General features: G+C 39.2%; 2 protein-coding genes across 2 annotated transcripts; one reads left to right on the top strand and one right to left on the bottom strand.

Annotated features, from left to right (window-relative positions):
• Positions 1-8,092: 8,092 nt before the first annotated feature.
• On the bottom strand, positions 8,093-10,618 carry LOC116328641 (potassium channel subfamily K member 15-like). Its single transcript, XM_031750472.2, has 2 exons — positions 10,119-10,618; positions 8,093-9,874 (listed from the first exon to the last, which is right to left on the bottom strand). Exons 1-2 carry the CDS (start codon positions 10,408-10,410, stop codon positions 8,874-8,876), a joined length of 1,293 nt encoding a protein of 430 aa, XP_031606332.2. The 5' UTR covers positions 10,411-10,618; the 3' UTR covers positions 8,093-8,873.
• A 6,753-nt stretch (positions 10,619-17,371) lies between these two features.
• On the top strand, positions 17,372-25,984 carry ogfr (opioid growth factor receptor). The gene is made up of 7 exons (XM_039603856.1): positions 17,372-17,661; positions 18,184-18,249; positions 18,350-18,431; positions 18,527-18,605; positions 21,157-21,223; positions 22,184-22,332; positions 22,422-25,984. Exons 1-7 carry the CDS (start codon positions 17,536-17,538, stop codon positions 23,527-23,529), a joined length of 1,677 nt encoding a protein of 558 aa, XP_039459790.1. The 5' UTR covers positions 17,372-17,535; the 3' UTR covers positions 23,530-25,984.
• Positions 25,985-26,185: the final 201 nt, after the last annotated feature.

Below are 26,185 nucleotides of genomic sequence, written 5' to 3'. Positions count from 1 at the left end.
TTTAAAGGCTTATGGTGGACTCTTGTTGTTTATGTTTAACTGTATTGACATGTTGTAATATTATTTTAATTTCATAACAGTGACAAGCAAGGATGTATCTGGGCTGCTACCATGCTACCATCGCCTTATTGTCATAAAAGCAGGTCAGACACATAATGCTGCGCCTTAGGACTTTGGAAGGGTGTGCATACCTGGTTACGATGACAATGAAAGGCAAAAGAGGCTTTTAAGCTTTTAATTAGGAACTGATGCAACAGACCAAAAGCAAAATTATAAAATAGAAATTGAGGGAAAAAACTTGAAAAAATTGACCAAAGGGCAGGTGCTTGAGCACCACCTGGGGTCCATCTTTGCATGGGCTGAAGATTTTCATTGGGAGTGACCAGAAGAGAAAGGACTAGAATTAGTATATCACAGGGACACAGAGAGGCAAGGCTGAGATGGATTGGGCATGTGCAGAGGAGGGATAGTGCATATACTGGATGAAGGATGTTGAAGACGGAGCTGCCAGGCAGAAGAAAAACAGGAAGGCCACAAAGAAGATTCATGGATGTAGTGAAGAAGGACTTGCAGAGGATGCTATGGCGAACCCTAAAGGGACCAACAAAAAGAAGAAAATTGTTTTTAAAAATCTATTTTTTAACCCTAAAGTCTCAAGTATGTAAAATTAAAGTTTAATACAGTACCTGGTAACCTGGTGATGAGTTGTAGCAAGATTGTTTTGCTTGTAAAGGGTGGACCATACAAAACTACAGATTGAACCTAATTGCAGGTAAAGGTCAGGCACTTAGAAATGTATTTAAAAACACATAAAAGAATATAAGTAAAATGAACATATAAAAAGTAAAAGTACTCATAATGGCCCTTTTTTCAGATGGTTTCATTTATGTTATGTGCACAATTTGTGGGAATGCATTTTATGTAAAACCTCAGTTTTTACAGTAACTCGTGAGAAGCTTAAGGATGAAAGTGGAATAAAAAAAATATATTTTCCTTCAAATGTAGTGGAGCAAAAGTACAAGATTGCAAATGGCCTCTGATCACACAGTGGCACACAAATGGTGACAGAATTGCTATGCAAGACACCGACCTTCCCAGTGGGAGGATCTCGGGGTTCAATTTCTTGCTCAAGGACACTTTGACAGGAGGAGGTGTTGTCTCCTCAAGTTCTCCAACCCTGTGATTAATAGACGACCTCAAGAGCCGAGGTTTCCCCACAAAGTAACAAGTTTGGGTGGATTATATTGGACGGCTTTACCTCCCTCACCTGTGGATAGTCAGTGACCGGCACCACCTCTGTCAGATGACAATGGAGATTTAAAAGTCATGTGACGAAGATGATTCTTGAATATTTGTCAAAGACAAGTAAAATGTGAGCTGTCAGTGTCATTTGTTAACCACCAAGCAGTAGGCCTAGACAAAAAAGCATAATTTACACTGCCACCATGAGCAATGAGAATTGGCTATAAAATATTCCACTTGTCATCCTCATCCACTTAACTCCATTTCACACATGGATCAGTTCTATCAGTGGCAGCTCGTCCTCATTTAAAACCATTAATGACTTTCCTGCAGAGAATTTAGCAGGATGGATGAGATTACTTTGTCATTTTTGCACGTGTGTATGCGTGTTGGTGTCCTATTCATTTGCTCGCATATCTGTTTGAAGTAAGTGTTTCATTATTGTGCTGTTTGAGCCCCTGCTACAATGTGCTCTGTCAACATTTGTATTGAAATGAATGATGAAAGATTTAGCACATTAAAAAAAATCACATTAATATTGGCTTCTCCTTTTGTATCCGTTTAGGAAGACCCTGATTGTTATTCATCATCACTTACCTCCATCTCATGCTTAGCTCAGTAGTGGCAATAGTAAAGAGGATGGGGAGATTGGGAGTTTGGGTGGGGAGTGGGGCGGTTGGGGTAATGACAGCACACAAGCTACAGCTGGGCAAACATAGGAGGCGCATTGTGTAAGCTATCTAGTGTGTCACTGCCTCTCAGTGGTGGCTACGAAAGCTGCATGACTGATTCATCTTTATTAAAAGCTCATCCCCTTCCTAGTTTCTCCGACTACGTGTGCTTCTGTTAATTAAAAGATGATTCAAAGGCTCCTTTGGATTCCTAATAGAAAAAATAGAGCATATGCTTGAGATCTGGGCCTGTAACCATCAAACTCCTAAGAATAATACATATGTTGTTTATATGTACACCACAGCATTTGTAATACCTGTCTCTATATATATACATAACAATACTCTTAAACAGGGGTGTCAAAGTCATTTTAGTTCATGGACCTCGTAAATACAATAAAAGCTTGGGCGCGGCTCCTTGGCTAAACAGTCTTACCGCATCGTGATATCTCGGGCAATTGAATACGTCTTTGTCAATAAGAAGGCTATAAAGCTCACAATGACTTAAACCTCTGGATATTAACAGCTCAGGCCACCATTCTCATGGCTTGATCCACGGATAACACCTTGAAAAATGATGCTTTCTAATGTAAGAGAATGGGAAGCTCAAAATTTAGGCCTTAGTTCTCTGCAGTTTCACACGTTGGCAAGCGATTCAACAGACCAGTGCTATGACATGGACTATATGTTGCACTCTCCTGCTCTAAATAAACAATATAAGAATAAATTCAAACTTTAGTAATGCAATAATCCTTGCAGGAAAATCCAGAAGGAAAAGTTAGAAAGTTAGAATGAGTCTAGAAGAAACCAAAATGTGCATGTGTACGATTTTGAATTTCATTATAATTTAATATATTGGAAATACAAACAGACATATAATTATAAAGGAAAATGGATAACACAGAAACAAAAACAAACTGGAACAGGAACCGTTGCCTGCGACCCATGCATGTAAAGAAAGTTGCGTTAATCCTATCAAATTATCAAACCAATAATCCATCAAACTATGGAGTGTGCTCCCTGTTTCTGTACTGCAGTCCTCTAGGATACGTCTATAGTTTGATTTATAGAGGCCCCGGGCTGTATGCGGCACATGTTCCTCATCATCAGTGTCACATCTCACATTAAAGAGATCAAGCAAGCGAGAAAGCGTTATTTATTTTTATAGCGCTTTTCACAGACAGGAGTCACAAAAATGCCTTACATCAGGCAGGAGTTTGCTGAGTGATGGAAGGAGAGATTCGGCTTTAAAGTCTTTGATGCATGTTTTCTTGCCGTCATCAGCTGCTAAAGAGAACAGATGCTTTAAAGCAGCCCCATTATCCACGTCAGGCAACATGGTGAGCTTAGACTGAAGACACAGAACAATAAAGTGACCAAAACTTTTTCTGCATGGTGAATGCTAATTATGTATTCACTTCCTAGAACAGCGGTGGGGGGGTGGGGGTCTTAGACCTAAGGCGCCGGCCTCCCGTTACATTACAAAAGACTCCAATTTTCAATTAATTTGCAGTGACCATCACAAAAGTATAATAAGCTTTTCAAATGCTACCAGCACCATCTCCTATTTTGATGAGTCTCTATTTGATTATCCCTTTCAAGATCATTCATTTTAGCAGGAGATGTAGCACCTTACTTTGATCCATGTCCTCAGGCACAAGAAACCTTGTAAAACCCAAAATTGTTTGGGCGGATCATAAAATAGCTGCATAAGATGAAGGGATTCTCCTGTCACCGGGGGGAGTTTTCTTGGGTTTATGTAACACTGATGTGTTAGGAGAGAAATATCACTCTCTCTGTTTCAGCCCACTTCAGCCAGGATTAATTTTACCTTTCAGATAGAATGGAAAATGTACAGTACAAAAAAAATTTAATTAGCAATACGCTTAATCTGAGGTTATTTAAATTCATTTAATTCAACTGAAACCTCTTATCCAGAGACATCCAAATGAGACCGGCATGTGAAGTGGCCATCCATAGCACACCCTGTCGTATTTCTAGCTGTTTTATCTTCCATGTTCTGAAAGTTTGGGCATCTTGGCTTTATTCCATCATCGTAAAATTAATTATGTCCTGGTTTAAAGCCAATACTTTCTTTGTACTACTCATGCAGTTCATTTGATAACTGGTTCCTGGAAAATTGATATTTAAATCGATGGATTCAGTAAGAACTGTGCAGTGGATTAGAGACGATAGCTACAGATGTTGATCCGACAGATACTGATAATCAAATGTAATTATGGCAACGCGGCCAGTCAAAGAGAAAGTGTTCCGTGGCTAATATATGTGTACAGTACAGCAGCACGTTCAGCAATATCACCTTACATCTGTACATTTCTATAAGTCTCTGTGTAACACTCACACTTGACAGTTAAAGGGATGTGGGGGAGTCTCTGTTCCTGGGGGCATGTGAGATGACATTTGAGGCTCCATTACTGTGGCTGAAAATGGGTTTAATTTAGCTTGTCCAAAGTATCAATAAAACCAATATATAACATTGTTCTGAGTTTCATTATCGCTGTCAGTATCAGCAGAACTAACTGGCCACATGGTAAGAAACACTACAGGCACTGCTATTGAACACAGGCATGCATGGAGCAATCTAATTCTCAGTTTATCAGGGTATTTGTTTAGAATACCTTATCTGTAACATACACATATGTTACATACATGTTCAGTGAAGTAACCGAGACTCGATAGCGAAAAGAAGTGCTACGTCTTTTTTGGTAATGGTGACATTGGAAGAACCTTCAGCTTTCAGGCCCTTCTGCTGGAACCAGCTCCCAGTTTGGATTTGGGGATGAGACACCCTCTCTACTTTTTAAAACCTTCATTTTTGGTAAAGCTTATAGTTGGGACTGGATCAGGCGACCCTGTATTCTCTCTTAGTTACGCTGCAGTAGGCCTAGACGGCTGGAGGCCTCCCATGATGCCCTGACTGTTTCTTCTTCACTCACCTCTTTCACTCCCCATGTGTTTATACACCACTCTGCATTTAATCATTAGTTATTTTTAAGCTCTGGCTCGCTATCACAGTATGTTTTTTCTTATCCTCTACCCCTCCCTTCACCCCCAACCGGTCATGGCAGATGGCTGCCCCTTCCTGAGCCTGGTGCTGCCCTAGGTTTCTTCCTGTTAAAAGAAAAGTTTTCCTTCCCACTGTTGCCAAGTGCTTGTTCAAAGGAAGCTGTTTGATTGTCGGAGGTTTTTTCTGTGTTATTGTAAGGTCTTTACTTTACAATATAAAGCCCCCTGAGGCAACTGCTGTTGTGATTTGGCGCTGTATAAATAAAACTGAATAGAATTCCAAAGGAAATAATGTAACCTCTTAAAATACTGACATGTAGCAGGTTATTATTTTTGATCATTGTTTCGATACAAAGTAATAAAATGAGCATTTTTGCTGGTGCTCAAACTGTACCAAATCAGAGCTCACATCTTTGCCTCTCCTTTGTTTGTCTCTCTGTTTCTCAGGGTGTTTCTTTTCTTTTCCCATAAGTGTGAAAGGTATATTTCTGTACATTCTTTTTTATATCCTTTTTGGATCAGGTATACCCGTCCCTGGCATACCTGTTAAGCAAGAGCTGGAAGTTGTTTGTCCTCCTGGATCCACATTTTCCATAGCTTCACAATTCATCTATAATACTGTCATCTTGTATTCCGTGTATACTATTAATAAATGCTGTTCATGTGACCTCTGCTGCATGTCTGAAGATCCCTCCTCTTTCCCCATTTTCTTCCTAAGATTCCTTCCGATTCTTTCCTCCTGGAACTCTCCTGGGAATCCTTTGGGTTTCCATGATTTTTTCCTCAACCGAATTGGGGGTCAAATTATAAACTCTGTCATTTGCTGTACAGATTGTCGAGCTCTAGGGGGTAACAGTAGGAGGTGTGATTCCTGATGTCGGTGTACTGACTAACAAGCTGCTTGTGCTGCATTTTTTAATGTCTTTGATAGTGCAAACCCAAACACACTTAAGGTTTTAGATTGCTAGACTCTTGATTTATATAGTTCAACCGTATAGATATCAGATAAAAACACAATTTCCATAAAAATGACCAAAAAAAATGACATGTCTGTAAGTGTCATGGGGTTTTTTTGGAGCTCATGATCCTGTTCAGTATATCTGAGTTTACTCAAGCTACACTTTAACAGATGAAAACATCAGGGGGTTCACTGCCTTTTAAAAGACATACACTGCCCCCCAGTGGCTAAATGTTTTTTATGACTTTACTTCCTTCAAATAGCTCCAAAAACTGTTACCACCTTTAGAGGGCCCCCTTGTCAAAGGTATTGTAGCAGATTTCCTCTCTACTTTCTCTGCCATACAGAAAGATCAAAATACTTCATAATTTAAAGTATGAGACAAACAAATTGTGTGATTGGGCTTGTTGTACTCAGTGAAGAAAGGATGAGATTTAGTGATGTGACAATATAAGAAAGAGAGCGTAAATGCCACTGTGTGCATTCACAAGCAGCAGGAGCAGATGGCATTTCATAACCAATCACCATTTCAGATTCTATTGCCCAATCAGTTTTACATTTATATGTAAAGTAGCTTTCTGTTCCAGCAGACCAACAGATGGCTTGAAATGTAAGCTCGGGGACACTTATGTAAAGACTTTATGACTTCTGGTTCCCCATTCCAAACCAAAAACAGGTTTTAAAAATAGCAAATGGAGGCAATGTGCAGACATTACGACACATAATGTGATTTTATCTCATGACAATGGAGAAGACGTAGTGTTTAATGGCTTGAAGTATTGGGCGCTCCACTCGAGAATGGAGTTTTATTTATTCTTTTTGTTGTTTATTGCCACTTTTGATTTACTCCATATCTCAAATAGACAGGGGTACTCGGGAGAGTTAGAAGTATAAATAACATAAAAGGGCTCCTGGGCTGGATTTAATGCAATAGTCTCAAGGGAAGAAAATATGAATAGTTCAAATGTATTTAAGTCCACAGGTAGTTATTAACTTGCTTTTGGGGGTGGTGTTTTAATATAATATGTATGTAATTTAAAATTTTTTACAGTGTATATGTAAGTGTGTGTGTGTGTGTGTGTGTGTGTGTGTGTGTGTGTGTGTGTGTGTGTGTGTGTCACACACGATGACATGATGAAGAGAGCATTCAGGAACTATTTTTGTTTTGTTTGTTTTTTTAATATATTTCTATTTATTAGGTAGTTTATTATCTAACAGCAGAACAGTGCAGTTTAATAATACATCTTAATTTTCTAATGTAATGTAATGTAATGTAAAATCTATGCAGTACACAAAGTAAACAATGTGTAAAATGCATTCACTGAATCAGAATTTCAGTGGCTCAGTGTAATTGCAGTAACTGGATCAAGTAAGTTACAATGCATGAATATAGGCTTACTTTTGTTAAATTCCACCACAGTATGCTGTTGAATTGCACTGTCGCCTCATGTTGGCTAAATTGGCCATAGATTTCCATTTGTCAGCAGTCTGCAGTCGGTAGTTTGTCCACCTTGGACAGACAGCCGACCTGTGCAGGGTGAACACTGCCTCACACCCTATGGCAGCTTCGATGGATGGATGATATTGTGAAATATCTTCACATTTTTAACACAACTGGGCAACTGTTTCATGACTTGCAGAACAAACAAATGGTGAAGGTACAGTTAAACTGGATACAGATTAAGAAAAATATTTATGATACCAGTCCGTTAACAGCTGTAATTGATTGTAAAGCGTGCACTTGATATATTGAAGCAGACATAACACAGAGAACTAAAAAAATCTTGATATTTCAACTAAATGTATCTAATTTTATTCTTGTCTACTGACCAAAATAAATAAGCCAGTGGACTAGGTAGTTTTTTTTCTCTATATAAACTCTATGCCACCTTAACAAATGATGAAGTATCACCACAGTAAGTAGGATTATAAACTTCATTATGGCACCTTTTATATGCCGTTGCTCAGATGTGTTCCAGCAGATAAAGGGAAGTCAACAAAGAGAAAACTTTTAAGTCCTGCTTCTTTTTTTCTTTTCTTCTTACCACATATTGAGATGTTCCAGTAGATTAAAAACTGATCAGTGGAAGACAAGTGAATGAAAATAACTGCATACAAAGAGGAGCAATTTTGTTCGATGAACAATAAGCTTGAAAAAAGAAAAGAAAAAAACAGCCACTCATTTAATGGCCCTTTTCTTTGGTTTAATAAAACAATAAAACAGACATTCACATTGAATACAAACCAAGTCTACAAAGAAACAGCACTTCCTTTGCTAAAAAAAAAAATTAGTTTTCCAGTTTCACTAAAACCCTGCTACATATACGTTTCTGTTGTGTGCTACATTCAAATTAGTCCTCTAACAAGCGTAATCTCTTTATATCAGAGTGCAGCAGTGCATCCCACTTCACACCTGCAATGCTCGCTGAGTAAAAAGCCACATTTGTCATGTGCTTGGTCAAAGTTCTTTAAGGCTTTTTTAAAAATATATATATATATAATGACATCTTTCATCTATGGCATGAAAAATTACATTTTCTCCAAACCAGAAGCAAATTCCACTGAGGATTGTTCACATATCTTTACCAAACAGTTACACAGTCATAACCCTCATAGCCAAAATACTTTTGATTAAAAGTGTAGATTAAAAAGGCTGACTTTTTACATCTTTACATGGCACTCGTGCAGTCACCTTTTGTGCTATACATTCTCTTTAGCATGCACTGCACTGTGCCTTACATGCAAGCAAAACAGCAGAATCACCAACAGAAAAAAAAACAGTCAACGTAAAGAAAGGAAGAAACAAACCCTTCTCGCTTTAGAAATAAAATTATTTTCAATAGCCACAACAGACAACTTATTTACTAAACAGAACCTTTGTCTTCATGCACAAAGGAGAAGTAACACAAAATACAGTGTCTCTGAAAATACTGTTTACAGTTTGTGCAAACACTTTTCCCTCACAATAATGCTCCTTATACTGACTTTCTTCGTAAATGAGGGAACTCCCGGAAACTATGGCCAGGTGAGATCCTGCTTCCTGGCGAAGTTAGTCCAGTGTTGTCCCTGGAACTTGGTGAACAGCCCTGAATCCTGTAGGAAACTGAGTTGTAATAAACAGAATTAACGTGGCAGCCATGATGTTCACTGTGGGACATAAGAGGGCTATCGCAAATCTCTAAGCGATAGCACACGCAGGAACAGAGGGAGCTGAGGCTCGACTCCTGTCTGCGTCTGCCTGCCTTTATCTGGAAATGCAACCTGTGCCTGCAGGGGCTTTTTCGTCTTTCCTGATCCACCGGGGAAGAGATGAGGTTGGTGCGACTGGTTCCTTCCTCCATCGGGAGGAAGAGTGTACTATGGCTGTGCACCATGTTGCTCCTGTTCCTCTCACTGTGGCTATCTCTGCTTTGTTCCCCTAAAACACCAAGGCTCAGGGTCCCATCCAAAAGGCCTCTGTCCCTCTTCATTGAAGCCCTTTCTTGTGCATCCCGTCGCTCATCCTCAGTATTCATGGTGAGGAAACGGAGCACCACTAAGTTAAGAAATGCTCCGATAACAGTTAACCCCACCAGAATGTACATAAAGCTGAAAGCGACATAGGGCGTTTTCTCCTGGAGGTCCTCTTTTTTCTGCAAAGCCACAAAGTCACCAAAGCCAATTGTGGTGAGTGTGATGAAGCAGTAGTAGTAAGCATGGAAGAAGCTCCATCCCTCAAAGTGGGAAAAGGCTGCGGCGCCCACACACAGTGTTCCAATGCAGGACAAAAAGCCCACCAGGACCATGTTCTCCATGGACACCTCAGTGCGTCGAAAGCCCAGGCATTGTTTCACCTTATGTAAGAGATAGCGGACAAATGTGTTCATCCTCTCTCCCAGGCTCTGGAACATAACCAAAGTGAGAGGAATGCCAAGTACAGCATAGAACATGCAGAAGATCTTCCCAGCATCTGTTCCAGGGGCTGCATGTCCATAACCTTAATGCAAAGAGATGGAAAATGTAATGACACTATGACGCATCATGAAGCAATGCTTGGTTGGTAAAACATGGAGCAACTGTCTATTTTTAATCAACACGTCATTAAAACCAAACTTCAAATATTGCATTCTTGCAGAAAAAATAATGTTGTGCTGTGAATTACGAAGCAAGCAAAGTGACACATCATCGGTCATTTCCAAAAACATAACATAAAAAATAGAAGAAGCCTTACAATAACTTACCAATGGTAGTGATTACTGTTATGGCAAAGTAAAAAGAGCCAGCAAATTTCCACTGTCTCCCGGCGCGATGGGGCTCAGCTTGCAGCACTACTCTCTCGATTTCGCGGTAGTCGTCCTCGGAGAAGCGGTACTTCTTCTTCATTTCGTTGCGCTTCTGCTCCAAGATGCGCCGGCGGGAGCTCTCCGACTCGGACTCCAGCGCGTCAAACACCGCGGCGCCCACCAGCAAGTAGGAGAACATGCAGAGGATGAGCGACAAGGTCCGGACGTTTTGCTTCTTCATTCTCGGCATCGGCACGAAAGTCGGAAGCACGGGTACGGTGTTACAGGTGGTACTGTTCTTCAGCTTAGACTCCACATTGGTCTTGCAGCCTGTTGCGTGAAACGTAATGTCACGAGGGGCGGGTGGGAAAATAACGCCTTTAAATCTTCACTGTGTTATGGTTCAGATGTCTTCTTCGTTTTTAAAACGCGCATATTCTCCTATGCATACCGAGAGCTATCGGCTCTCTGCGCGGTTATCTGTTCTAGTGGCCTCAGCTTGCCTTTTCGCATGCGCAAAACAATCACCAATAAAAAAGAAGAAGAAGAAGAAGAAAATGTTTGTGTAATATAGGCTAACATATAACTATATAAGGCATAGCACAAAATACAACGTAATATTTTTCGCGGATGTTCAGTTATGTCACATAACTGTGCAGCAATTTATATGCCAATTTAATATGAAGAGGTTTGTTCAGCACCATGGACAGCAACCAGTGGGATTTCACATTTGACCTGGCACTGTGACTGCACATACTAAGTGGAGGCTTAAGAGGCTGTGAAGCAGGGGAAAGGTTCTGGTGCGTTTAATATGACTGAAAATCTTTGCAGACACCGAATCTGGGGAACAACATAACCATTAGAAAGTTATTCAAAAAGCTCAAAGTTCTAACATCTGGTCCTGAAGTAAGTAATCCCCAGGTTAAGCGAAAGTTAATTAAAATCCCTTCAGATGTACAAACATTAAAATGAAAGCCTAATTTAAGCTTTAAATAATAAAAATTAAACACGTAAAGGTCCTCATGAGCTAAAGACATGGAAACAAATAAAATATCAGGTTAGACAGTGTTTAGAAATCTGGTGTATTGGATTTGTTCTATAAAATAGATCAATAATAAAATAGCGGGGAAAATGAAGTAATAAAGATATCAACAACAAAAAAATTAAGGAATCAAATTAACTGTAAAAATTAAATAAGACTGAAGGAATAAAGTAAATCTATACACATAGTTTATCCCAAATTACAATGTGGTCAAAAATACAAACATTAGGAAATAAAAATTCTGAGAAATACAATCTTAATTGCTTTTTTTTAAAATCAGTTTCCTTAGAGCATTACTTAAACGCTCGGATGCCTGAATGTGTGCCTCTGCATGTGAGAGAGCTCTTGCGTTCATGTGCAGTGGCTAAAGAGAAAAAAAAGCACTGCTACTGTAGACGCTTCTAGAAATTTTACTGTAGGTGATGCTGGTTGCTATGGTTACTTGTACCAGTGGCACAGACTTGGACTATCAGTGAGGTTGACACTAATAAGTTAAGAGTAATGATCCTAGCCGGTTTCGTTAATAACGTTGTCACTGCATCACAACATAAATTATCATTATTTAGACCTTTTTTTAAGTTAAGCAAGAAGAACTCGATAGGAGCATCCTCTGTATGTCAGTACAGGGCAGCAGCAGGTGGATTATTGTGTGTGCTTTTGTTCCTGTCAAACAGAGCAACCTGCTCTCCGTGGTCCTGTTTTTGTGGCAAAATCAGCGCACTTACATCCCTGTTTTGATTCAAACCAGCGCTCCATAAATCAATTACATCTCAGCTGATAAGAGAGGAACACAAAGCCCCAACAGCCACCCATCAATCCAGACAGCTTGTATTCACATCTTTTTCAAAGCCCAAGGACCTGGAACAAAGCGAGAAGGCCCATCAATCCCCACAGAGTTGAAGGATAAGTGTTTAGACTTAAACAGAAGCTTCATTAATCGAGTTATACCTGTTATCTGTTTTCTCTTAGGTGTATTTTATTATAACCCCGCAGACCTACAAATTAATATGTCAGGAAAATATTAAGTAGACTATGGTGAGGTCATATTTATACACATTCAGCAGGATGCATTAGAGGCAGTGTTTTCCTTTGTTCCCTAAACAGTGCTTGCGTTTTGCTTTTTTCAATCTAATATTTATGATACTACAGTATGACACATCACAATGAAAACTTGAAGTCAAGTAGTACATGTTCAAGGGCCGGCTTATACTGTGTTTGTGTCCATATTCATTACATTAATATTAACTTTCTGACAGCTGCCACTGACAGCTGGTAAGTTTATAAGGCTAAGTTATTTGTGAAGAAAAATGTGAACATAAACAGCTATGCTATGCAGAGCTGTGCACTGTCCACATACAGCATTTGCTGTTTTTTTGTTTTGTTTTTGTTTTTTTTTTATCTCACAAAATCAGTTACACCCACAGTGCATGTGGTAATTGGTAAGTCTATGCAGATTTTACAAAACCTTGTTAAAGATGCACATGGCATGGAGTGAAAAGAGGACCTCATGCCTGAAGGCCCATTTTTTTCCACTAAATAAAACCCATCTGTCAGCTCTACAACAACAAAAATGCAAATCTGTCAAAATCCTGGAGGAGAGTAAAAATTAATCTCCTCTACAAAGAAAGAAAAAGAAAAAAACTTTTAGGGTCTTTTTGTTTAACAGGCTGCGAGCCGTTTTATTTCAAGGACAGAAGAAAGAAAATTATCTAGGGACAATACGTGTGATGCAAGAAGCAGCTAGACACAAAGACACGGACAGCTGTGGGTTTCTATGGCTTGGAGATTTAGGACGGCAGATAAGAAATTCAAAAAATCTAAATCCGATTGCTTGACAGCCCTGATGTGTCATACTCCTATTTCTTTTTGTCTTATTAAATATTTAAATTATGATCCTTAAAAGAGAAAAAATGCGGACATAACCTTCTTATATAAATTCTGTATGTGAGCAGAAGTCACATCAGTTAAATCAGTGTCAGCACAGTATAACACACTGTCTTTATCAATAAAGAAAATACACTGCAAGAATAAAACAGTGTGTTGATCTATTTATATATATATTAAAGTGTAAGTCTATATTAAAGTTTTTATTGCAATAGCAGGGCCAAAACAGACACATGCAGACCTGGTATGGAAATGATCTGCAGAGTGATCTGAAATTAAATTCTTCAGCACTTGCTGAAAACTTAACTGAAAGAATTTTATCACAGGATAACAATCAAAATATGAGCTTTTATTCAGGGTACTCTGCACACATATTTACAAAATGTTACGTGAGCTGCTTTCTTCCTGGAGGTAAGCTGAATCTCCTAAAAATACTTGCACTCCACAAAGTGACACAAGACCAGCATTAAAAATATTTGACCTTTATCTCAAGAGAGGAACACAGCAGGTAAGAAGGCAATAGTAAGGATTATCCCCCTGGATATGTCTCTAATTTACAGTTATAACAACTGCTGGGGTGTAACAGACACACAGGCCTGTCCTCTTTGTGCTGTACACAAGGGAGACCTAGGGTTAAATGCATAAAACAGACTATTTGATCATACCTGATTTCATCAGTTCTCTTACTTAATTAATTCCAAAGGGAAATTACACATGAAGTCACAGTCTATGCAGCTCTCCAAGAATAGTTTTGAAGAAATACTCTGAATGTTCGTCCTTCAGTCTGTGACTCCTGTCTGATATGAGAGTTGATCTTTTTTTGGCAGCTCTCTTTTTTTCTTGTTCTTACTCTTCGCTTAAAATGAATAACTCTTTTCTTTCCTGCGTGTGCTTTATCAGCAGTTAAACCATTTTTGTGAATGCTGTACCGCAGGTCTAAATGCATACTATTGATTCCCATTTTCCCGGTTCCCTGAAATAAAAGCACCCAGATATGATGAGACTGAAAAAAATATATATATATATGACTCATGGTAATACCTCTGCAAGGCTTTCACTGTTAAACAGCTGAGGGAGATATGGATTCTCTTTTTCCACAGAGGTGCACCGAGAACTAAAGATGTTCAATAAAGGTTGAGCTAAATCTTCATTTCCTTTGTGAAAACCTAAAATTCCTCAAGCATTTGTATTAGTCTTGATGGACACTTTATAAAGTGTGCCCTTTGACACTTGAAGCACAGAGTTCTTAAATGGCCAGTGAAAGCATATTTTGCACATAATTAGGATTTTGATTTATTCTGATAATATGCAGTCGATACATTTTTTAATGCACAAAGTCAGCACATCATTTGGTGACCACATTTAATGTCAGAATTATTATAACAGCGAGGTCATTATTAAAGAAGTTAATGCACTCAAACTTAATCTTTCAGTGCTCCATTAACATGTGTAGAATATAGTGCATAAATGAGTATTTAAATGTTAAATATAATTATATTCAGATGGCATAACTAAATTAAATACTACATTTTAAAATGCTGGGACTGGGTTTTTATCAGAGATACAGGGTGTGTGCATAAAGGCACACATTTTTCAACATTTACATTATTTGTATGAGGAAAGAAAGGAAACAGAAACAGCTGTGTATTAATGATATCAACTTGTCCATAAGGCACATTATCTTCTCCTCATTGTAAGACTTATAATGCCTGGCTAACCATAGTAAAGTCAACAACTGGCAATTAAAATAAATACATACACCATGATTGTGCCCATTTGAAACTTTAATTGCTGTAAACCAACCACACAAACGTCATAGAGCCACTAGGTCCTTATTAGTAGGTTTTCAGATGGGTTTTCAGAAGTGACTGTGTGCATTTGTCCTATGCTTTAAGATGTAAGATCATTAAATAGCAGCTGGTAAACAAACTATGAGCCAGGGAACAAGAGAAACACATAAATGTCAGTGTAGTCTGGCAGCCAGGCCATGAGCTGTGTGCCTGCTTATGTTGGACGTGTTGGATCCTGTGGAGCAAAAAGGGATCAAATTAGCTAAAACAGTTTCTGTGCAAACTCTTTGCTCCACTCTACTTTCCACCAGGTTTCATGAATTTCAGCTTCATTTTGCATAATCTTGCTGAAAAACAGACATGTCAGGACTAATTATGTACCTCCAGCTGCTAAGCACCTGAATTACTACCTAAAATTACCAAACAGGAGTATTGCAACACAAAAAAAGAAGAACTTGCAGAGGGATCACAAATGGAAATATGACCATATATACCATGTATACTACTGGTTAAAGTGCTGTGCCCAAGAAAATCTGTGTACTTACTGTGAAAAGAAAGTCTTGCATGCATGCCTTTATGTTTCTGGATGGCAGTGCAACAGATTTATTGAATTTATTTTTTTTTGTTTTTTTCTTTTTTGATCATTTCTAGTTAAGTAAATTAGTTTAAAATTGGCTTAAATATATGGTGCTTTTTGCAGAAGTAGCCACAAATGTTCAACCAGTCCAGGTGTCTTCTTGTTCTGTTGCAGATGATCCTTAATTCCAACCACCAGCCTGTTGCTGGAAGCTCATAGTCAGAAGGGGTGGAAAGGGTTAGGTGTTAGATTAATATCAAATCTCTGACAAACACAGCTAGATGGGCTTACATGCTTTTTCTAATCTCTGTGTAGATCTTCCCATCTGTACTGAACTCGCTGGGGGGGGAAAGGCGACAGAGAATCTGTTTTATGAGGCAGAGGTACTAAATAGCAACAGCAAATACTGGATGCCTGCAGAGCCCTCTGGTTTCCACAGTAACTGAGACCAAAAATAGTAACCCACACCAGCGGCTATTCAACACTGAATCCCCTGCGATAACACATGATTCTATTTATACCTTCTAATGCTGAAATACTGGCGTCTCGTATAAATAACTCTGTCCAATTACTGTCAAAAAATGATATAATGGTCCAATTATAGGTTATCACCTCTTAATCCTTGTTTATGCTGCAGGTTCTTATTGTATGAAACCTAAATGCAAGTTATTAGACCGTTATGCTGAAGATATTGCACGAAAGAAAATACACAATCATATAACTTGTCAGTGTGCATTTTCTGGCATCAATTAAATAACTAGTTAGTAGACAGAAAATGTCATGAACTAATTGATAATGTAATTTTTTTAAGCTGAAATACCAAACAAAGTTGTACTGTTTAATAACTAGTAAAAGATTAACTTGGGATTTTAGGCTCTTAGTCAGACAAATAGTAATAGTAGTAAATGATATCATCTCACCATAAGAAGGTTCCCAGTTTTCAAACTTCCTGGTTTGCTGAGGGAATTTTGTGTGGCGTTCTCATGCCTGCAAGGGTTTCCTCCTACAGTCCAAAGACATGCTTGCTGTTATGTTAATTGGTGGCTCTAAATTGACTGGACTGCTGTGTGAGTGCGTGTGGTTGTCTGGCTTGTTGTGTGATAGACTGCCCCCCTGGCCCAGTGACAACAGGAATAGTGTGCATCATTATAGACAGAATAACTCCCTCTTGACCCAGAAGTAGATGGCTTTGTGAGTGAGTAGGAAATTGAAAGACGGACTGTTTTGTTGCTATTTCTCAAAAATATATATAATAATCAAGATTGCAAATAACTGCTCATTTTAAACAAACCTTCACATTTATAAAAGTTACCAGATCACCATGTGCATTGCTGGATTTTTGACCTTCCTTTAATATCTGAGACATTCAGCTACCAGACAGGAGGGGCATTCAATTCATATGTAATCTACAAATTAAATGAGACAATTAGTTAGACACATTTAAGGTTTATTGGTCTGGTTAGTTTTCCTATTTTTATATCGTTTTTCTTTATGTAGAGCTGTTTTTTCTTTTTCATTAATGCGTTAATCAGTCCTCATCTCTCGTACCTGCCCTGTTGCTTTGTTATTATATAACAGTAAAGTGAAAGTTTTTTCTGCATTTATATGCTGTCTGACTCAGCTGGTTTGCGGGTTTTAACACCGCCAACCAGCTCAGTAAGCTGATGCCTTCGGGGTGTATCGGAAAAGCGAGTTGCTAATGAGTATATTTAAAAACCCAAACGATTGCAAATAACACCAAAATGGAGTTAGATTTATATGATAACAATTACTAAGAGAGGGGTTTAGCAATACATAGCTTCCAGAATTAATAAATATAAAATATAGGTGGATTAAAGTGCTAGTAAACGTAGTTAAGTCACATAGTTGATTTTTAAGTGAAGCTCCTGAAGGCAGCACCAGCACTGCACCCGCCAGCGAAGCCGCTATCTGATGATGGTAGACCTGAAAGACGGATGGTCAGGGCCGTCCTCGTCTAACCTGAACATGCAAGTGTAGCTTCATTCAGCAACGGTTGCAACGATAAACCAGGTTATTCGACAATTTAGCCTTAGCTAGTCGCATATCTTTTTTTATTAAAGCATGGAGGACGATTGTGTTTGTGAGTACGACTCCACCTGGGACACAGAGAGTGATGGAGACGACCCGGCCGGAGAGAGCCAAACCCGTCGGTCAAATCAAGACAAAAACAAATCGAGCTGGGCTTTAGTACGTGCTTTTATTTTTACTCAGCCAGAGGACAAAGGACAAAAAACCCTAGTGTATCTTAGTGTAGCTCGTTTCTTTTACATCCAATGCTACGTTTTCTGTTGCCTGTTGTGGAAAGCTAACGTTAGCTTTACGCATCACTGCTGCGACTTTGCTAACTAGCCTAGCTCGCTGCTAGTTTACTTTTTAGTTGAAAATCGTCGTAAATGTTTACTCTGGCCTGTTCACAGTTAGCAGTAGTCTGTGAATCATAGTTAGAATGGATGGGGAATTAATTAACATCTAGACTTAATTCATTGCAACAGTGGGATTTTGATTAACCCGACCTTATATGGCAACTCGTATGACGTTATCAGGAACCGCACAGGTCGTGACACAATTATTAATGACCCCTTGATTTGTAGTATATCAGTTCAGGTTGGTTATACTTTTAATGCAATACAATGCAAGGCCTGCATTTAATTTATGTGAGACGCCTGATGCATATCAATTGATTTTAATACATATGCTTAATATTTGCAGTGGCACCACACGCCCAGAAACATGAGGGCAGCAAAGGACATGCAAAACTACAGGAGAGGGTATCCCGTAAGTTACACCTCAGCTCATCACTTAAAAAAAAAAAAAAAAAAAAAAATCGTGCTCATAGCTGAAAGATGTTAAAGTCTCCTTTTTTCTGTTTGGACAGAATCTTGTAGACGAGGAGTGCTCAGAGGACAAAATGAACAATCTGCAGTTTTATCTCAATAAGTTTCCCTCTGCTCCTGATGGTAAAATACTCATGTTTGCATAATATAATATTTGCTGTTTGTGTTAAAGTCGTGCTTATGGTGATGATACCAATATTTTGTCTCATTTGTCGCAGATATCTACATTGAATCATTTCTTAAAGAATGGAAAAATGACTACAAACGGCTGGAGAGAGTTCACTCGTACATCCAGTGGTATGTACTGTTTGACACTTTGAACTTTGTACTTTAGCCATATCCAGCCTTACAGCAACAGAACTGACCATAGCTTACTTTTGCCATCTTGCTGAGCTTGTAGTCTGAAGCCTGTTACGCATACACACAAACACATTCACTCGTTTCTCATTTTGTACTTCCTTCATTCCTTGCTTCCCCTCCTGGCAAACAGGAAGAGACATTCTTAATTCTCAGTCGGGTTGATTAAATGGGACGTGAGCCACACTTGCATTATTTTCTGTTATTGCCCAACTTCTGCTTTATTTTACGATGTCAGATGTAACTGTCTTTTTTTTTGTAATTTTCACTAAAGCTGGTTACACAGTTGACTGTATTTAAGTAACTAACACTAGTCATGAATATTGATTGGACTAGTTGTTTGTAGCGTCCTTCAATCTGTGCTGTGCAAAAGTCCTAAGTCACCTGTCATTTCTTTATATTTTGCTTTTAAGGAGACATAGTTAGAGCAGGACATCTACTAATGAGAAGGCTGGTAGTTTGATGCCTGGGTGCTCCAGTCTGCATGGCAAATATCCTTGGGCTGGATACTAATCTCCTAGCATCTATCAGAGTTTGAATGTTAGATAAAAAGCACTTAAGCATAGAAAAAGTGTTTGTGCAGATGAGACATTTTGTATAAAGCACTCTGAGTGCTCCGGTAGAGTAGAAATAATATAAGAATCAGTCTATTTGTTAAGCCTAAAAAAGCACCTACTTCAAGGGATGATCTAGTGCTGTCTACACATAGCAGACAACTTAGCAAAGAACCAATTTTGAATTGTATCTGTAAGCACTTTGGTCCTCACAGCCTCTCACAAAAACAGATTTTTTTCCTATTTCTTTTGTTGAATCTAGGGAAAAAGCCAAAAATAACAATTCGAAAGCAACGAACAAAGAGAGCTATTAGCCAGAAGACTGGCATATCTTCACATAGTGTGCAGTGTGTGTGTACATATATATATATATATATATATATATATTTTTTTTTTTTTTTTAAAGAAACTGGACAAGTGAAGGATACACTAGGAGATGAACTATATCATAAAAGTATGCCTTTACAAAATATGACACAAATCTAGAAAAGACCTGACGCAGGAGATGTATCTGGTGCTTTGGTTGGTCAGTCTGTTGTTCACTGAAACCTTATCAGAAATGGCCTCAGTGAAAGGGAATTGGGGAGAAAAGGCTGAGGTATGCCAAATTACACAAGAACTGCACTGAAAATCAATGGCAATGGGTCTTAAGGTTCAAATATGTCAATATGTATGGAGGAGTTCAGGAGATGGACTCGATGGTGAGTGTCTACAGCCGTCTGCAAAATACAGTGGAGGCTGTGTCATGGTTTGGGGCTGACTTTTAGTCAGTGCTGTTAGGTATCGTTTTAAAATTGATAGGTGGATGATTGCAGAAAAGTACCCTCAGATTTTGATCCACCATAAAATACCATCTGGAAAGAGTCTTATAAGCAATGCTTTCATTTGGCACCATGACCCCAAACTCAGTGCAAATGCACTAAAGGCGTACCTGGATAGAAATCATAGTGGAACACTGTCAGTCATGTTTTGGCCTCCCCAGAGCCTGGACATCACTGAAGCAGTGCAAGATCAACTTTACAGAAAACTGAAAAGGCAAGAAAGTAGCCTGGAGAACTATTCCTGAAGACTGCTTAAATAAATTACAAGAAAGTTAGTTTAAGAAAACTTAGGCTGTGTTGAATAAAGGTGGTCACACCAGATGCTGACTGTCAAAAAACTCAGTTTTTGCTTTTTATATACTGATTTTCCATGCATGTTTGCACATTTCAGTAAATCAATAACACATATTTTCCTAGCAAAATATAAAGAAATAAGGGCTGACTCAAGACTTTCGCAAAATCCTGTATATTCCAGCTGTGTGCCTTTATTATATGGTGGGGATAAAAATACTTTATGTATTAAAACTGCTAGGACACACCTGTACAACCTCGATTATAGCTACATCGATACGCCTCTGTTCTCCTGACGCATTTTAGGATTTGAGATATTTTTGAGCATGGAGTACTGAGATCGATTTCCAGATCACAGGCTGGAGGATCGAGGAGACGGAGAAATGAGAGAAGCCTACACTCTACATGTGCACAAGATGTCAAGTAGCAAATGCTTTTCCACATCCATAGTGCATACCAGAGATAGATGTTCATAGTGGGAAAAGAATTGTTACGTATACCCTTTATTTTCGTGGCACGTTAATAGTTTTTACATTTGTTACTGTAAACTGCCAAAAAAGAAATGTTAATACACTGAAGGATGTCACGTTTGTTTGCACAGCGGTGTTTTGTTTAAAAATGTTTTTAAGAACAAGGCAATTTATGAAATTATAGCATATGCATGTTCTTTTAAAATATTGGATGAAGGCACTAGAAGATATTATATTTGGGTCATAAACTGTTCTGAGGGACAGCTGGCGTCAGCACCACTGAATTAAAGTGTCATGTCATTAGAAGTTAATTGGTCTTCTGTTGTTTCTCTCTTGAACTGTCTGCGGTTGCAAGGCTGTTTCCACTGCGAGAACCAGGGGTCAATTACATGGCTTCAGAACTTACCAAGAAGGAAATTGAGGTAAGTGTAAAATGGAAAGCGCTCTTACCAAACAGTAGCAGAGTTGGTCAATAGTGACTTTCTATCACAACACAAAGCAACTGAAAAAGAATTAAGGTTAATGCCATAGAGTTGTCCGAGTCCAAAGTCAGAATGAAATGAAGTCTATTGAATCAAAGCACAAAATGGACTAGAACTGCCAGGTTAAATCAAGCAAAAGACTGCTATAGTTTTCCTAAAATTACTGTCTTGGTCAGGTACTCTGACTTCTCCCCACAGTCCAAAGACGTGCAGTTAAGTGGGTTACGTTAACTGGCGATTCTAAATTGACCATAGGTGTAACTGTGAGCATAAATAGTTGTCTCTCTGTGTTAGCCCTGCGACAGACTGGCGACCTGTCCAGAGTGTACCCCGCCTCTCGTTCCAACCCCCAACCCACTTTGTTTGACCATTACCTGTGAAACAAAGTCAGTTTGTTTGACAGATTAAATTTCTTATGTTTTCCGTAGTAAGTTCATCACATATAGTAATGTTGGCTGTTTGGTTGGTAACTATACCTAAAAAAATGTAGCATGGAGAAATGTCAGTGTCTACAGTATAGCTGCATGTTGATGCATTGGTTTTATCACTTGGGTACAGGTCTGTGGGTGTCTCCACAGCCAAATGTATTTAATTATATAACATTGTAGGGAACAAAAAGAGCAAATGCAGTGGCTATATGCATGTCACTAGGCAAGTTCTACGAGTCTTTCAACAGCATGTTGAAAAAGGAAACAAAATATATGTGATGTAACCTCTTTGCAGCATTGTGGCTTTCCTGCATCTCGGAGCGCCCAATAAAAGGTTACCGTAGAGGTCAAAAGGTCAAATAAGATGCATCACTGAAAATTTGACAATTTCATTTCATATTTGCGACAGTTCTAGCCAGTAAATCTATTTTCCTTTTTCTTTTTTTTAAAATGCACTGTAAATTCTCACCAGGCCTTCAAGAAGAACGAAGATGCCAAAAGGCGACTAGTCGAGTCCTATGAACTCATGTTGGGCTTCTATGGAATCCGTTTGGTTAACAAAGAGACGGGTGAAGTGAAACGTGCAGAAAATTGGAAGGAGCGCTTTGGAAACCTAGAGCGGTACGTAGTATTATTCTCTTGTCAGTAATTTCCTGCATATGTAGGAGTTGTTTTTGTGATTACAGCTTCAACTGCCTTGTCCTTCGCAGGAATATGCACAACAACCTGCGGATAACTCGCATATTGAAAAGCCTCGGGGAGTTGGGCTTTGAGCACTATCAGGCTCCTCTGGTGCGCTTCTTCCTGGAGGAGACTCTGGTCAAAAAGACTCTGAGCAGTGTTAAACGGAGCGTGCTCGACTACTTTCTGTTTGCTGTGCTGGACAAGCATAAACGTCAGGAGCTTGTGCGCTTTGCTTACCTTCACTTTGAGCCAAAGGATAAGTTTGTGTGGTGTCCCAGAAAGGTTCAGAAGCTATTCAGAAAGGCAGAGAAGAGACCTGAAGCTATAGGGAATGGTGATGGAAAGGAGGAAGTCTTTTCACGGGTTAAAGGCAAAGATGGGGAAGCAGCCCTGCAACAGAAGGAAGATGGACTGGACACTGTTGCAAAGGCTCAGAAAGGAACTGTTAAAACTGCATTTAAGGACAAAAGCAAACCATCCGAGGCATCCCCTGAGCCTAAACCAGAGTCTGAGGTAATCGAAAATGGAAGTGTGGAGACTGAATGTAATAATGAAATTTTGGGTAATGGAAATGACTCTTCAGATGATGTTAATGAAATGGAACATTCGCCCAGTAACGAGACTGTGACAGGGAAAAGCGAGTCCTGCGCAGACAGTGACCTGAAATCAACCAGTAACTCGAATGACCAGGATGGAGACATCAATATGCAAACAGAAGAGGATGTAGAACCTGAAAAACCACTGAAGAAAAAAAGAGAAGATAACAAGGTGCTGCCAAGCAATGGCCTGGCTGGGGGCTTAGCCGGTGGGCAGATAGAGGAAAAAGCTGTTCCTAGTAAAGCCAATGGTCAGACGAGCCCGTCAGTGCAAACTCCTCATAAGACTTCAAAACACTCGCCTGCTCTGTCTTCAGAAAGGGAGGAAAAAATCCCAAGGACTGATTTTAATCAAGTGCCACATAAAAAGGAAGCAGACGAAACGTTGCAGGAGAGTATGTCTGCAACAAACGGGTCACTGATGAAAACCGACAACGGTGTGGATGAACAGACAAATGGGAAGGAACCCGAGGATATTGACATGGAATCAAACCCCACAAGCTCAGACCAGAATGTGGGGAACTCATTAATGAACTGATGGACAAAGTTCATATTAAATTAAATGGAAAAAATGTAATATAGGGACAGAGTATGGCTTAAAATCTTTCTAGGCCTTATTTCTACTATATTTGATGTTATGTTAACTTTGAAGGACTATACAGCTATCAGCCACAACATTAAAACCACTTTGAGGTTGAAGTAAATAGCACTGATCTTACAGTTTCTGCAGCGAAACATTACATCCTGGCTTTCATATATTTTGACACATATCACCTACCTAAACATTGTTATAGAACACGTACATGCGTAGTTGATGTACTTCATCACCCAGCAGGACATGTGACCCAACACACCACAAAAACTGCTCAGGAAAAATGACAAATCACCCATAGTGTTGACCCAATCAACACCAACGTCCCCAGAACCCAATCCAACATGCCAGACGGAGCCCAGACCATGAAGGACCCAACTCTCTATCATCGGGACCCAAACTTCTTTATGTCAGACACCACCAGGCTGTGTCCATGCCTTGGATGAGGTTGGTCAGAGCTGTTTGGTGGAATGAGGAGGACCTGCACAGTATTATGTAGTTAGTTGTAATGTTGTGGCTGATGGGTATATGAATTGATTAATTTGTTAAATGTGGGACCGGATTAGACTCTTATTTCTACATGGCCATCAGACGATATTAAAGGATAAACACGCCGTATTGTATATTTTTGACTTTTAAACCAATCCCCAAAAAAGGACCAAAGCATCACCCAAGTGTGTGATTAGTTACGCCTCAGTCACACAGGCCTAGAGACCGAGTGGCAACTGCCTGGCAACCAGTGGTTTCTACGGGAAAATTAGTATTGCCTGACCAGTTGCAAGCAGTTGCTGTGAAATTGTTCATGAAAGGCCCACTTTCGTGAACAGGGGGGACCTAGAGACCCCCTCTGGTGGTTCCCCCTCTGGTAACCAATGGTCACCAAAGGGTAAATGTGCAGCAAGTTGATGAGTGGTTGCAGGAGGTTGCTTGCTGTTGCTCAGGGAAGCTGGTGGCAGAGAGATGTACAGTGCTGCACCAAAGGTTAGTGTGCGGGTGCTTTGGTCACTAGCAGGTTGCTGCAGTCGCTAGTTTGCATGGATGACGCTGGCTTGCGACGCAAAATATAGAACGTTCGCCTTTAAAGTAACAGTTGTACCTTTTGATGCTCAAACCAAAAAGATGCAACTTTTACTTTGATACAAACCTTCTCAGTTTCTGGTGTGCTAGCACCCGAAGCAATCACAAGGAGTTCTTTGATGCCACCACACTCTTTGCAACCAATTTCACACAGCAACAGTCAGCAACTGTTCACCAACCAGTCAGGTAATATATATTTTTTCCCTAGAGGTCAGGCTGGTCGCCAACCGGTCTCTAGGCCTGTGTGACTGAGGTCTTAGACTCTGAGTAATTTAACCATGTCATCTGTGGCAGTGAGTTCAAAGCAATTCTAGAGAAGACGGTAAACTTCAAAACAGGTCAGGGACCTGCTTGATTTTTTTTATTTTTTTTAAAGGCTGAGTTTTACAGTCGAGAAGTAAGGTTCAAATAGTGGTGTACTGTACGTTATGTACAGTAGCAGGAGAGTGTCTGGGGGATTGAAACTGTGGGTCACTGATGCATTTTCAGTAGTTTTAGAATGACAGTGGAGCTCTCTGGCACCTAGAGCCCGACTGCAATATGCAAGTTGGATAAATCCACTGCTGGTTTTGGTCTTCTGTTTTTTGTCAACAGTAAAAATACAGAATATGGCCTGTCTTATCCTTTAAAGTCGTTATGACTAAGACTGTCAGCAACAGATACTTAATAATTTTACAGAATTCATAAAGCACTATTATTACTGTATATCAATGAAATGAAGTTTTCAGCGTTTTTAACACCTTAATACTTTGAATTTTGAACATTTTTTTGCACTGAGAAATAATTACTTTGAAGAGCTTTTTCCCCTCTTTGAGGTGTGTGTGTGTGTGTGTGTGTGTGTGTGTGTGTGTGTGTGTGTGTGTGTGAGAGAGAGAGATTCTTGTGTTTCTGCTGGATCCTGCTGTTAAAATGGAATTAATACTCGGTATCATTTAAGTTATATTTCAGTAGTGTTGCACAGTCTGTATGTCTCCATGCGGATTTGGGAGGTAGACTTTTGAACAACTGAAATCCTTGCCAAAAATGTGATAAGACTGGTTGATTGTACAATGTGTAATTCTTTGTGGCAGAATTGACAAAGCTTTGGATATAATTTAAAGTCTGCTGTATGTTAATTTGTAATGGGTACAGTCTGTGAACTTACAAGCCAGGGTGACTATATCGATGCATCTTTTTATATTTGCACTTAATTTCCACTGTTATTGTTCAAGTTACTGTATTTGCGAAATGAAATGGTTATGACTTTATATATTCCTTTTTTTCCCTCCTGACTAAATACCTGGCAGTTAATGAAGCAGAATAAAGCTGTACTATTTTCTGATTATTTTTTGAAATGCATTTCTGACATCGGAGTCCAGATTTTGTGTTAAAATTGCATTTCTTAAAAACACACCGAGATGGCGGACAGCATTTGCGCCAATTCCCAAGACTCTTGCTTTTTCTGTGAAGCTGTTATGTAGTCTGAAATATGAGTTGTTTTTTAGTATACAAATTTGAGTGTGTGAAAAGATGTGACTCAAAGCAG

Source organism: Oreochromis aureus, linkage group 20, assembly GCF_013358895.1.
Source record: "Oreochromis aureus strain Israel breed Guangdong linkage group 20, ZZ_aureus, whole genome shotgun sequence".
Taxonomy (NCBI): Eukaryota; Metazoa; Chordata; class Actinopteri; order Cichliformes; family Cichlidae; genus Oreochromis; species Oreochromis aureus.
This window is presented reverse-complemented; position numbering and strand designations above follow the sequence as displayed.